The sequence below is a fragment of the Trachinotus anak genome, unplaced genomic scaffold, assembly GCF_046630095.1.
Source record: "Trachinotus anak isolate AG129_WGS33_773 ecotype Australia unplaced genomic scaffold, CSIRO_AGI_Tana_v1 ptg000025l, whole genome shotgun sequence".
NCBI lineage: Eukaryota > Metazoa > Chordata > Actinopteri > Carangiformes > Carangidae > Trachinotus > Trachinotus anak.
Genome location: NW_027273876.1, coordinates 2,626,617 through 2,641,897, shown reverse-complemented (window position 1 = coordinate 2,641,897; position 15,281 = coordinate 2,626,617). Strand labels below are relative to the sequence as shown.

Sequence of the window (15,281 nt, the reverse complement as noted above, 5' to 3'; positions counted from 1 at the left end):
CTGACTAGGTTCCTGTGTCAATTTCAGCTGAAGCTATTAAACCTTTCCAAATTCCTTAATAATATTGCCAGGAAAATCATCAGATATGTAAACAGAACGATAATGACGTGATTAAGAAAGAGTATTGCTTTGTGTCATTCACAACGACTGCCTGTATATCCACATTAAACTTACTTTCCCCCCCCCCTTTCTTTCTTTTAAACAGGAAAAATTCCTCCCTTCAAATAACACAAGAGATAAAAGCGAGCTGCATCTCCACGTATCGTCTGCAGGGTCAGATGAATGAGGGCTCAGTATTTCACCGCAGTTTCTAGTCAGCGCGCACTACGCCATGTTGGTATTTCCGAAGCAGATTATGCAATGCAATTCATCTTTCTAAAGCCGCCCATTGCGCTCCAAACACACATAACGTGTTCCTGCTGCAAGGGAGGAAATTAATTACCTAACGTTGATAAATGCATAACTACGATTCACATGCATTATATTAACAGTCTGCCTGTAAACTGCCCGACTAGAGATGCGACAAAAATGTCCACATCCAACGTTAGCCAACCATAACGTAATCACCAAAATGTCTTCCTGATGTTTACAAAAACATTTGTAAATATTACAGCCTGGCGCTTCTGCCCTGGGTGCGTTCAAGTGTAATTACGTTATTTCTTAATCTTGAATTCTCAACAGCTTCAGATAGACAAGATGAGTGTTTGTAGCATAGAGCCGTACCGGGGAGAAGAAGAAGAAGAAGAAGAAAGAAAAAAAAGATAGCAACCGATCACGACATTGACTCAACTCCCAATAACAGAAAGATAAATATCTGGTTAAACTCGGCCACTTTATACACTGCGTGCAAATTAATGCGCTTCGCTTCTGGCTAACGTTAGCTGAGAAAAGCTGCTGATGCAAGAAACACAACCTGCTCGCAAGCTAGCGTGTGGGTCTCCTAAGCCAGCTGCAGTGAAACGCTACCTACCCTCCTCACAGTGTGTCCCATTTTGTAGTTTTCGGTTCAATATCGCGACTTAACGATTTGGTTTTTTTTTTCTCCACAACGAAAGTCGCCTTTCTGCTTTACGCAAACCTCTTAGGCAAGTAAACATTTTAGTCACTTGCTACGTAACATACGCTCACCTTCCTCGGTGATAGTTTCAAGTCAATAACGCCCAGAGGAACGTATATAAAACACCAAACCCGGGGAAACACACGCGTTAACATCAGACCTAAACCCCGGTTCTGTGACACAGGAAACGTAATATTTTGACCACAATGACATGACACCTTCACTCGTTACGGATCGCAACTTATTTTAAACAACGCTTTAAGACCTACTGCACAGCGGAGACATGGTGTGCATTGCAATCAGACTACGGAAACAAACAGAGGCAAACATATGTAAATATATATATATATTTTTACTTGAGGACAGCAGACGGCGGGTGATAGAAGCAGCAGCTCTTAATGCAGGTCTGTCTAAAGCGGGGAAGTTGGGAGTAGACCCTGCCAGTCTAGCTAGCTGGCTAACAAAGAAAAAGGAGGAACCTACCACGTGACGAGGTTGCACTATCCGAGGGAATTTCGGCAACAATCCCCTGCAGTTTGGGTGGAAAAAACCAAGGGTGCTAACACAAAAAAACGCGGCTCGGTTCGATCACTCTGCCATTAATTAATCCAAAAATGCTGCCAGGTTGCCGAAACGGGCCCTTCAGACAGAGCCGCTCGGGTTCGTTCCGGATTCGGGCAATGGGCGAATCAACGATCTACACCTTGCTCGGCAGCTAGCTCGCCTCGCCGCTACAGCGAATATAAGACAAGGCCGTGAAACAGTCCTTTCTACTCCGAATTACTTCAAATGTAGGCGATTTCGCGGCAATCCTTTATCAAAAATTCCGATTCTCAGTAAGCAAAAGGTAATCCAGATGGCAGTTTGACGCGGGGCTTTTTCTCTCGTTTTAGGGAGAGACGCTTAGAAAATGGCGGCTAGCTCCGCTCCCTCGGATTTGAGTCTGACAAACATAGAAGTGCTCTGTGTGTGTGTGCGTGTGTGTGTGTGTGTGTGTTGCTCGCTGGTAGGCGGGAGACATTTCTCATACTCACCACTAGAGTAAAGGGCAGATAAGAAACGGCTAAAAAAGCTCAAAAGAAGATACCACAGGAGGGCATTGTCTTCCAAAACACAACGCAATCTCAAATCTGCACTTGTCAGGAACAGGCTGTTAGAAAATAAAGCTGGTGGTTTAACTGGAAACACTGCTCCTGCTGTTTGAAGGGGTTCTGCAGGTTAATGTATGACTTTAAAGGCCTTTTTTAGTACAACACAGAATGTAATTTAATACTTCTTTCGCCATCATACCGTCCATAGTATGAAAGTACTGCAGAAAACAAATAGTGCCATATCAAGTAAAATTATTTTTTGTTATATCATATTATTCATTAGTCCATTATTCCCTGCTGTATGTAGAGAACTTTCCCTGTGGTAATACATAAAATTTAATTTTATTCCCAGCAGATTGTAACAATAATTCCTAAGTATATAATCAAGACTGGGTCACCAATTGGGCAGAGTTGGTCCATTACACGTTAAGTATAACATCAACTATGTCTGTTCCTCCATCTTGTTGCCTTGTCTTATAGAGGGCCTTTGTGTCACACTCTAGTTTTAACACCTCAACTGTATATATTATATCATTATATTATATTATATAACATGGCTATTACATATAATGTTGGTAAATTAGTGTACTTAATTAATAACTGTATGCCCCATTGCTCCTACTGGTTTTCCCTAATTGTCTGATTGGCATGACCATAACAACCATATTAAATTTCATTCCCTGTGTTATTAAAGGGATCTTAAATAATTTGGTGAACACTGCAGAACCCCTGCTCTAAACAGCTAAATAAAGATAATTAGTGATTATGATGACTCACTATGTTTCCCATTTCTATTAGTCATTACAGGAGGGATCAGCCCTTTGAGAGAACTGAGCCAAGTTAAGGCTGCCCTGTCTCTCATGTCACTCTGCACAGGAACTAGATCGCCCACCACTACGGCAACTGTTGTGAAGGTGCAGCCAGTGGCCACTTGAAGGAGCTCTTCCCCACATGATTCTCAAATGCAACCATAATCTAAATATAAGACAAAACCATACGCTGGTTAGGAACACTGGGAAAACACCAGATTGCACCAAACGTGTATAAAACAAAACCCACGGCATCTACACTCATCACTAAAAGTACAGGAGTGGACATTTAAGCAAAGATATCAATGTAATGCAATTTAATACATTAGCCTTTAAGGTTGTTTTTGTTTTGTGTGTCAGAGGTTGGCAACTGGTAATTCGAGGCTGTTGCTAGATGACTGTCTTATAATAGATTAAGAAAATATATTGAACAATACGTTATTATGTTGCACAACAACAGCACAAACTGCAGCCATAAGTTATACAAATACATTTCTGACACAGTCTCGACCAAACTGTACATACAGACTTTAAACAGGGCTGGGTGTTGTTAAATGTCTACAAAAGCATCTGTACAAAAAATTTACAATTTAAATTGGGAATTATCTGATCAAATTATAAATTACCTATAACATAAATTTGACCAGACAGTCAGATGCCATCTTTCAGTACTTGACAGTTTTAGATGCCACAAAATAGCACTGAGGTTCTATACCCAGCCCCAGCTTTCAAAGCCACAGTATTGTTACATGGCTTTTGTATTAGATTGCATTACACTGTACTGGTATTATTATACCTGTGTCCACCAGCTGTTATCTTGACTAGAAATCAGACATGGCAGCTCACTGCCTATGAATGAGGACTTGTATTAGCATTTAGCTATTGTGGCTTATATGCATTGGCTGATAAGAGAATGAATCCCTTAAATTTAAACAGCACATAGTTTAAAATTAAGGTGAAGATTTCAATTTTTTTTTTTAAATTATGAAAATCTGTCTTTAGCATTATGCTGATCAGTATTACACGTCACACTGATATCTCACCTTAGGAGTCCTAACTTCTGAAGTTCTTATTTCTATGAGAATTTTTTTTTTTCTGTTCCCTTACTCACTATTTTTGGCACTTCTATGATTATATATATTTATATATAAGTAAACAACAGTTTATTCCTTCCTGTGTTTTAGAAGATTTTCTCAGAAAAGACTAGCGGTTCATTGGATGTTTACAATGCTGGGTCACATCCTCTAATGAGTAATACCACATAAATGTTTTAGTTAGAGTTATGCATCATTAATTTAAGCCTGGAATTTTCTTAGAAATGGGTTATGTAAGTTCTAATAGCATTTAGAAGGGTTCAGTGCGTCTCATCAGCTAATGCATGAAACAGTGATGTACACCACTTTTACTGTTAAGTAATGCAAATTCATGCATGCCACTTACTTCCTACAGGTCTTGCATGGCCACTGTACATTATCAGACTACTACAGTGGACATGCATAATAAATAAGTAATTATCGATGTGTGTGTGCATGTGTGAGTAAGAGAGAGCAGCTCCCTATCCATCTGCTTTAAAATTAAGCCAAATTTCTACATAAAAGTCTTGGGAAGCAAAAGACAAATGTCAGCATTGAACTGCTGAAGTCTTTGATAGTTATCCAATGCATTTATCCTTGTCTGCCAAACAGGTAACTGGTAAAAACATCCGTCCATCCATCTTCTTTTCCTGCTCCAGAGCACTGGGGCAACAGGTTATGCAAAGTGGCCTAAACTTCCAGCCCCCAAGCCACATCCTTGGGTTTCTCCTGGGGGAGTCAGAGGCGTTCCCACACTTGCTGAGATGTGTAATCCATCCGACATGTTTTGGTTCCTCTGAGATGCATCCAGTGGTTATGCACCTCATGTGGTTCCAATCCAAGCGAAAGAGCTGCTGTTCCATTTGAGGCAAATCATTTTATATCCGCAATATTATCCCATGGCCACAGGTGAGGACTGGTCGAGGACATTGCTCTCAGGCTCAACCAAGAAGCACAAAATTAAAAACTAAATAATAATAATGATTATCTAAGAATATCTTTAACTCCACTGTTGAAATAACTCCTTTCCAGGCAAAAGAGCAGCTGTTCCTTTGGGGATGAACCCGAGAAAGGCAACTTATTCTGCCCATTTATATCCACCATCATCCTTTCAGAGCCACTGGCCACAGGTGAGGGTCAGCCGAGAGCATCGCCCTCAGGAGCAGCCAGGGACACACAAAAATAAAAACGAAATGAAGCTAAATCTCAAAATAATTATTATTGTAATTTAGGAATACCTTTAACTCCATTGTTGAAATACTCCATTCAATAATCCAAGGGGCCATAATTCCAGTTATCACACGTGGAAATAGGATGACACCTAATGACAAAAAGAGATAAGATAGAGAGACGTTAGTTGAATCATGTCTACACATTTCAGGCCGGTCAGGCTCAGCAAATAAAGTTGTGAGTCTCAAGGGTTTTTTTTACGTCCAGCTGGCATGCTAAAGCTAGCGGGCTAACGTTACCTATCATTGAAAATTTATAATGAAAAAGTTTTAAACGTTGAATAATGTCAACACCCAGCCTAGAAATTTAAATGTAAGTTATGAAATGGTCTTCTTTATGGATTATGGTGTGAAGAATGTGCTGCCAGTGGTTTTAGTGGTAGAATTAAGAATACTTTCTCTAAACGCTAGTTCAGGGGCTAACGTTAGCGAGGCTGGAGCCGCTAGCAGGCTAAGCTAACGCTTGTTAGCTTCTTTGCTTCCCGATCCCACAGTGAGTTCTCAATGACTACCGTTTTTTGCACGTTTGGCAGAAAAGTGTTCTAAAAAAATCCAGCCTGCTCGAATCGAACAGCCGAAGGTTTAACCAAATGAGTGTTTTTTCCTGACAAGCGGAGCATTTGTTAATTTAGAGAAAATAACAAGACAAAATCTTACTTACCTGCTTGTCCTGTTACTAACCGTTTACGACTTGATAACAACCCTCCCCCGCGTTTCTATTGGTCAACGCTTCAAATCCAGGCTTCCTATTGGCTGGCGCAGCTGTCGGTCTTCGCAAATGCCCGTACAGCGGAAATGTGGACGAAAGTTCATAGCACGAAACTTCATTATCAAAAAATATTGTTTTTATTTGGAAACGTTTTCTCGAGTCTCACAACCTCCCCATCATTTACAAACCACTGTTTTTACTGTCCCATCACAAGACTGTTGTTTACACCACACACATGCTAGCTACTCCCAGCCAGCCTGATGTATGTCCACACAAACTAACAACAATATCTAATATTTTTAATGCTTTGTCTGCGGGACTTTACTCAGAAATGAGCCGCAGATTTTCACAGCACAGTGCAACTCACACGCAGTTAGCGCCGATACCTGCAAACGAGTTTAATCAACATATTTCATTTGATCTTTTTCTTTGCATCTAATGCTAAACAGATTTTGCTGCTGGAAAGAGATTTGAACAGTGTAGGTTTCTCAATGTGTCCCTCCAGAATTAGAAGTCTGGACAGAACTGGAGGCAGATCACCAACAAGAGTGAGTTTAAACTGGAGCTGCAGAGACAGGAGGGAGATGAGCACAGACAAGGGGCTGAGGGTGATGGAAATAAATTAGTGGGGCTAGTAGTGTGGATATCCAGGATTTAGCTTTGCAGTGGGGCAGTTACAGAAGGGCCCTGAGAGCTTCCCATGGAGTGACTGGACATTTCTCCACTCAGTGTCAGTACTGCTTAAGTCTGACCTCCCTCAACCACATGCACTGTCAAATACTGAGTGAAGATGACCGGCAGCACAGCAGCAAAGGCCTGAATGAGAAAGGTGTTTTTTCTACATTTAGAGAGCAAGTTTTTACAATCACACAGTGGAAATGTGTGAGTAACAGCTCAACTATTCAACTCAACTTTATTCAGTTAATAAAATATATTTCATCAGGGATGGAGGAAGACTTCTAATCCTGACTGAAGTAAAAGTACTAATACCACACTGTAAAAATACTTAATTACAAGTTAGTATGCAAGTATAATCAGTCATATGTACATGAAGTATTACAAATACTCAGTGCAGTGAAATGGCCTCTGTGACTATAATAGCCTACTGTTAGATATTAAATCACTAGATTATTATTGTGCATGCATTAAAGTATTTTAATCATTTTGTATAAGACTGCAATTAATGATTATTTTCATTATGTATTAATCAGTTAATTTTTTTGGCAATTGATTGTTTAGTTTGTAAAAATAGTGAGAAACTCTCATCACAGCGCAGAGCCAAAAGTGACATCTTCACAATGCTTTGTTTTGTCGAACCAATAGTCCAAACCTCAGAATGATTAAAAATACATTGAAATAAATTAAATCAATCAAAAGGAAAATCAACAAATCTTCACATTTGAGAAGCTGGAGTCATGAAATGTTTGGTGTTTTTGCATCAAAATCAATTTAAATGGTTTTTGAAATAGTTGACGGGTGATTTTCTAACATGTCAGCTGCACTCGTATGGTTTAATTTATAACCATGCATCGTATTCACAGACTCTTCATATGTTTTGTTTGCAAAAATCTTACATTTGTGAAGTGAGTAAAGCTCTCAGGTTAATGTAGTGGAGTTTAATAAGAGTCAAAGATAGAAGATTTACAGCTTGTGGTCTTTTATGAAGTCAGTGTTATCATTGTGCAAGACAGACAGAGGTGGAGGAAGTATCCAGATGCCTGACATAAATAAACACACACACACACACACACACACACACACACACACACACACACACACACACATCTGCATTTTCAGTTTTTTGTTGTTACTCTGCACCTTTTCAATATGGCTGGTGGCCAAAATGCTAATTATTTTATGTAAATGAAAAGCTGGCTAAACAAACTTTAGTATTGTATTTAGTATTTCCTGCCAAACCTCCTGTTAGTTATTCAGGATGTTTGTTCGTCAGTAGTTTGGGTGGAGAGAGACTGAAGGTGAAAAACAGAACCAGGTTTTTGGAAGGAAAAGCTAATTTAAGATTGGTGGCTGACTTGGTTTAAAGACTTCACATCTCTCACAACAAATCAGTCAGAGTTGTGTTGAGCGCACATTTCCAACATTTTGGTTGATTGCCTTTGAAGGATGGAGCCATGCAACTACAGCTCAGTGTGGTTCATATCCACAACAGAGGCCCTGAGGATCCTCGGAGACCAGTTTGTAAACTCGTGCTCATCAGATGAGAGCCAGTGTGGCCGACTTGTGTCTGCTGAGGGTCAGTACCAACATGGGCAGTTGTTCCTTTAGATTATGTGCTGCAAGAAACTGGAACTGGTTTTAGCTCAACCTGTTTTTTGTTTTTTTATAGCACATCTGAGGCTTTTCCCCTCCTCGATTTCTCTCATCTTTGTTCTCTTTCTGACTCACCATACTTGTTTCTGCAGCCTCATCTTTATTTTTCAGCTCATCCCTCAAACCAGATTCACTGATGAACTTTCTCTGCATACACAATTACTTGTCATACGCTGAGAGCACTGTATAGAGTGTGTATTTATATGAGAGTGGTGTCAACAGCTCGAGGCCTTCATCCTTATGCACCATCATGAGTAGGTTCCCTTTCAGCCAAGCTTTGATCCTGCAGGAGAGAACTTCCTCTTTACCTCCCTTTAAATGTACGTGAAGCTTTGATTGTGTTAATTTGGCTTCCTAATGGAAGATTCATATTTAAAGGCACTGAAAACACTGAGGAAACATCTAAATGTAGTTGTGGAGATTGACCACTAGATGGAGCTGAGACATCACACTCAGCACCATCATCACCGCCTGAGCCTCTGATTTACTGACTGTAGTTATTCAGTTAAAGGCCAACTGTGTTATTTCTAATATTCCCAGTAACAATTTACTTTAAGTCCCTTTAGTTATCATTTATGAGCAGCATATTAATATATAATAAATAGTTTATAACACATTTATGTAGTTGTAAGGACATCTGTTAGTATTATAACAGTTGTACAGTTATAACTGTGAAGACATATTTTGTTTTATTACAGCTGTGTTTTACTGTATTATCACATACCATTGATGGGTGTCCACAGCAGGAGTTACTGCTGCTGACAAATACGTTAATAAACACTTATATCTGCTTACAACCACTTCAGAGTGCATTATAAAGCATTATTAAATGTATATGTAGTGCTTTTAAATGCTAAACTGTGAGCATATTTAAACTTCCCACACTGTTGGATAAAAATACTTATATGGCTCTTATGATATATTGTGTCAAACATTGCTGTGCACTGTTATATTAAAAGTATTTTTTTTTTCAAATGTCATTTTAATGAGGTAAAAAAAAAAACAAAAAAAAACTTTTCCTGTAATGATATGACATTTTCAGCCAGTTGGTTTTCCTCAGTAACGGTCAGAACGTCTAATTACTGTAACACAAGTGAGACAACAGGCAGCGAGTGGTGTCATCGGCATAATAATGTGCTCTGTGCATCATGGTTCATGCAGTTCCCTCTAACTCAGAAAGATGTGTTCGGTTTATCTGGAAACTCTGTGGTCTTTGTTAGAGGTAATAATGCTGTTTTACACAACAGGAGCTTGGAGTGATGGAGCCAGTTGAGGAGCTCGTGTTGTGATTCAGATCGAGCTGTTTACAGCTACTTACATTTTATAATGTCCTGTCTGACGGTGGAGCCTGCCCAGCCAGCGGCGGAAGAAGTAAAAGTCCTTCAAAATTTAATGTATAACAATGTATAACAGCCTATTCATGAATAATATATTTATATATACATATATATTTTTTATTTAATTATTGATGTACAATTATCATTTGAATGTTGCAGCTGCTGAAGGTGGAGCTTATTTTATATTTTTGATTATATGTCATAATTTATTTATTGATTATATTTTGTATCAATAATCTGTAAAGTCATATAAATAAAGTGGTGTTAAAAGTTGAATATTTACCTCTCAAATGTGGTGGAGGAGACAGAAAGTGGAAACACAACTGTTCAGTGCTTGAGTAAATGTACTTAGTCACTTTCCTTCCTGTTTATTCAAAAGCAAATTAAGATGTTTTCATGCAGATCTGGGCTCTTTCACTGGAGGAATATGAGCCTGTAACTGGTTATTCTGGTTCTATTGTTAACATGTGGGAACCCAAAACATGAGGAACCACGTTATGAGCCAAACGCTCCATTTAGAACCAGTTGGCATGATGGCTCCCTCGAGGGACAGACGGCTCAGGATCATCAGGATCATCATTTAACCTTCCAACATACTGATTCAGCCCTTTGATTCCCCTTTAGATTCACAGTCATTAAACTCATCTCGTTCCACACCGTCAGCTTCCTGCAGCTCGTCACTGGAGCTATTTGCTGGGTGAAATATTCAAACCCGAGACGTCATCTTCCTCACGGCTGCTCCGTTAGATCAAATGAAAATATTCAGGATGTCTTGTGCATCATTTTTATTCATATTTTCCCAGAATTCAGCCTGATGTGTTTGATATCTTCAGACACTTTGGAAGTTCCACCTGACCTGAAGATAAAGTCACATGAATTTTTATGTCTCCGCTCCGGCATCAGTCAGGGCCGGAGGGCGATGTTTTCAGTTCCCTCCATCCTCTTCTAGTGAATGTGATGTTGCAATATTGGTCAAAGGTCAAAGGTCAAGGTCATAGTGACCTCACAAAACATGGTTTTGGCCTCTTGAATGTGATATATCAACTCCACCTTAAGGGATTTTTTTTAGATTTGGCACAAACATTCACTTGAACTCAAGTATGAACTGATTCTGGTGCTCAAAGGTCAAAGGTCAAGGTCACCTTGACCTCACAAACATGTTTTTTGGCCATAACTCACAAATTCATACACTAATTATGACACAATTTACCCCAAATGACTATAAGGATAAAATGAAGTGATGACATTTTATATCCAAAAGGTCAAAGGTCAGCTTCACTGTGACATCATAATGTTCTGCAAAAAAACCTCTGGCTATAATTCAGTGCTGTAACTCAGGAAGGGGAGATTGTGACCATATTTCCTGCAACTCGTCTGGTTGGTGGAGGAAACAACCACGAGGTGGTGATTCCAGTTGACACTGTTTCACTGCACAGGAGGTGTTTGTATTGACCGACCCACCAGAGGTTAAATCAGGGAAAATGGTGGACGTGCAGCTTTATTGATTCTCCTCCAACACCTTTGTTGAATTGTATTATTGTGAAGACAGACTGTCATTTGTGCTATGAGAGGGATTCAGCCTCTACAAAATAATATAACAGTAGTAACACCACTGCCACACAAACAGCCATTATGCAATCAGCAGAGCTGTTGAACTAAAGAGAATGATAATTAAATCATCCCGACTAAAGTCTAATCAGTAACTGTGAAGATGAGCAACTTTCCCAAAAGCCCTGATTGTAAGAATGAATCTGTAAGACGACAGTACGAGTTCGCCCAGAGCTGCTCTGTGGGCGATGACTAACCTTCTCGAACTCTTTAAGTGCTCGCATGGAAGTTCACATCCAATTTAGCAGTGTGGCAGAGCCACGAGCCTGAATCACAACATGTTGTTGTGCTTTGAAAAATCACCATGAATACTGTCACAGGAAATTTTTGCAACTTATTTCCTCCCCCACTTCTTTCTGTTTTGAGGCTTTGGCGTCACAGCAGGGAAAACTACGGTGGCCCTGAGAACGCATGCAAACAGATGAAACACAAACAAATTCAGAAAATATCTTCATCAATTTGGCAACAAATGTGATGCAAATACTCAGAACACAACAGAAGTGTTTCCAGGACACACACTGTCTGTTTGCATGTGTTTTCTTAAGTTGCAGTGTTTTGAGCTCTCAGGGCCACCGTAGAAAACTCTTGTTTTGTGGTCATGGGAGAAAATAGTGAATGTTCACTTGGGCAGAAGGTTCTTATTTAAAAGCTGATGTTCAACTGCGCTTCCCTTTGAGACACACACACATACACACACACACATACACACACACACACATATACACACAAAAGCTTAAAAGGATCACAAGATGCTCAAAATGTATTTCTTGTTTGCTTCTTTCTCAGGGGACTGTGGAGACAAATGGCAGTGTGATCCTGAGCAGAGCCTACAACAGCAGCTCAGTGTGTATATGTGCATTTTCTTTTCTTTTATGGAAAGCAAATTGTGTTGTCTTGTGTATAAAACACGCTCTATAAATAAACTTGACCTGACATCTCAGCCACTTGTTAAATTTTTCATTCAGTCAAATGCAACACACATTTTTATTATCTCTTGACATCGTTTCAAGTATGAAAATAACAATTTTGGAAATAAATAACAATAAATAATATTGTGAATTACACTGTGACTTTGATTGACCACCACATGTACCACACAACTATGGAGAAGTCAGTGTCAGTAATTCTTTTCTCTTTGTTTGACCAAATGTGTTTTTACTGTGCTGGAATGACAACATGTCACCAACAATATTCCTGCTGACATTTAACTTTTGGTTGCTGCATTAAAAACAAAAAACAGACAAAACATTAACTTTTCTTTTTGGGGAACTTTCTTGACATTGCAAAAAAAAAAAAAAAAAAAAAGTGCATGATAAATCATCTTTTAGCGTCTCCAATCTGGAAGCAGCTGCACAGGCTGCTCCGTTACAACACATGAGTAACATTAGATGAATACACGTCACAGTGACGTGAAATAATCTGACCTTTTATCACATCCAGAGCTCAAACATCACTTGAAAGGGATAAAAAAAAACCCCCAAAAAACAAAGAAACATGATTTTAAAGATGAGGCTCATATACAACTTGACATAAACAGCAGTTCATAAAAATGCACAGGTGCTAGGCATACTGGTATAGTAGGAATGTGGACTGTGAGTTGCTGATCACATGGATAATGTGCCCATATGATTTACAGTGTGTGGTTTGTCTTCTTTTTTTTTTTTTTTTTTTTTTTTTTTTTTTGTCTATATCTGTGACGACTCCACTGGATTTTAACACCCCGCTCTAGAATTTATATTTACAATAAGTCAGTAAATGAAGTTACTGCACAGCCCGCTCAGAAGTCGACCAATCCCCACACAAGAATGAACACACTTCCTGGTCGGATTCTTCCTTCTCGGCTGATGATTCTGTGTCCGGCTCGCTGGTAGAGAGGCAACGATAAGAATAAGTCTCTTTATTTAGCTGAAGAGTTTTGTTCCAAATAATATAATTTAAAAAAATCCATGAGCAGCAAACAGCAGACAGACACAGTTACAGAGCAGCTGGTGAACACAGTGGAGCGTTTAGCAGCTAAAGAGCCAGAAGTTTCCCTCAGCAGCTGGTGGAGACCAAACACAGAGAGGGAAACCTGGACTTACATTCATCAGGTGGACACAAAACACTTGAATGCTAATGTTGCTTTGTGTCTGCTGGACGTGGAAATAAGCAGCTGTTTGCTAATGCGATCACCATGAGAGCTTTATATGATGAGAATATGATATGATGACATTTACAGCTTATTGTAAACAAAGGATGAATGGATCCAAACACTAAAAGATTCCTGCACTGTCTAACATGCACTGATGACATTTACTCATGAAGTTTCAGACCCAGACCTTCATCAGGAGAATGGTTTGTTACTAAGGCTGAACTACTAAAGGTAAAAGGTCACAACAGACCATAACTGAAGCACTGTGGTGCTGCAGAGACGCCCCAGTCTATAAATCATATTCTTCAGATGTAAAGTAACATGATTGTTTGGTACAGACAAATAATCATCATCATCATCATTTTTATATTTTTTATGAAAAAATTATCCATCTGAAAATGTGACTAATATCACAATATCAGTTAAAATAATTGCAATTAGATTTTTTTTTTTTTGCATATCGTTCAACCCTATTCAAGACAACCAATCACATAACCCGGCGTCCAATAGAAAGTCACAATTATCAATCATCACAATTTACTATAAAACAGTTCCTATTATCATCAATAGAGCTAGAAAATTAAAATCACTGTATAATAACAATAAAGTTCTTGTACTCCTGTGAGTTGCTCTGGATAAAAACATCTTCCAAATGAAGAAATGTGAATGTAACTGGGTAAATTATGATAAAATGAGCTTCTCACTGTCACAAACTGTTTTCCTGATAAAGGTCCTGGAACAAATCATCGCAAACAAAATTTATCATCGCAAGTTAGACAGTGTGCAGGATTTTGTTTGCTACTTTTGATAAGATAATTCCTAAAACTAGGCAATATGATGATGTGATAAACATAAATTAGTGTGTCCACAGAAAATAATGAATTGATGAGAAAATGTTTAAAAGGAAGAGTTAAACATTTGGGAAATGCACTTCTTTGCTTTCTCTCTGAGACACTGAAATGAGAGTGGTATCAATCTTCTCATTTCACTCTCCGAAAGAAAACCAATCACTAACTCATTATGTGCTTGACTTGAATGTATTGACCTATTGATTTAGAACAAAACTCTTCAGGTAGAAGTTATGGAATGTGTTGAACTGTTCTGGAAAGTTGATGAAAGTAGAGCGACTGCACCAAGCTGACGGAGAACAGAGGAGGATAGCACAACACCAAATCAACACAAACACTATGATCAGACAATTGTTTGTGACAGCAAAATAAAATAATTAAAAACAGAGAAAATTAAATCTGAAATTTTTCTTTTTAATAACTTAGTCACAGCCCCTCTAGCATTTGAGTCCAGTGTCCGCCGGGGTGGAATCCAGTTCAGTGCAGTCCAGTGGCCCAAGATCCAAGTTCTCACTGACGTAAAATAGCAAAAATAAAAGTGTGCAAGCAGGAATACAACAGAGAATTTATATGGCAGGCAAACATGAAAGAATATGGAGTGCTGTACATTCACATCCAAACTCCAAACTCTTGACTCTGGTGCATCTTTTGATCCACTAACCTCTCGTTTCATAAAGTCTGCAGTGTCCTTTCCCCCTGTCCCCATTCATCTTCTCCTGAAAGTCTAAAGTACAATGTCCCTCCTGAGGTTCAGGAGACGGATGCAGTGTCTCTCTCTTGCTCTCGAGCCTCGCCCCAGCTCAGAAAGTGTTTTAGTGTACTCCAGTGGTGTGGCAGGAGATGATGACGACGATGACAGCTGGAGGTTTCTCCCAAAGCACGCGCGCGGGACAAAGCTGGTTTCCGCTCTCATAGTGACGTGGACTGCTTGATGCTGTGGAAGCTGACCCGTGAAGGTGAAGTGGGGATGGACATGGCCTGGGTCATCCGGGCTCGGATGGAGTGCTGCTCCTGCCACCGGTGAAACCGCTTCCTCACCGCCGAGCGCACCTTCAACA

The 15,281-nt window shown here is 39.3% G+C and overlaps 2 protein-coding genes across 14 annotated transcripts in view; both read right to left on the bottom strand.

The window, feature by feature from the left end:
- kansl1a (KAT8 regulatory NSL complex subunit 1a) overlaps window positions 1-5,950 on the bottom strand; it is a 30,316-nt gene extending 24,366 nt beyond the window's left edge. For 4 of the 11 annotated variants that reach the window (XM_071461893.1, XM_071461895.1, XM_071461894.1 and 1 more), the window contains exon 1: window positions 1,541-5,206. The gene's annotated coding sequence lies outside the window, so the exon portion shown is untranslated. The other 7 variants (XM_071461888.1, XM_071461891.1, XM_071461892.1 and 4 more) reach the window with 5 other exon arrangements.
- A 4,454-nt stretch (window positions 5,951-10,404) lies between these two features.
- LOC139608854 (corticotropin-releasing factor receptor 1-like) overlaps window positions 10,405-15,281 on the bottom strand; it is a 61,724-nt gene continuing 56,847 nt past the window's right edge. For 2 of the 3 annotated variants that reach the window (XM_071462962.1, XM_071462959.1), the window contains exon 14: window positions 10,405-15,273. In XM_071462962.1, the coding sequence (XP_071319063.1) occupies window positions 15,133-15,273 (141 nt within the window). In that variant the 3' untranslated portion in view covers window positions 10,405-15,132. The remainder of the gene's footprint in view (window positions 15,274-15,281) is intronic. The other variant, XR_011685103.1, reaches the window with a different exon arrangement.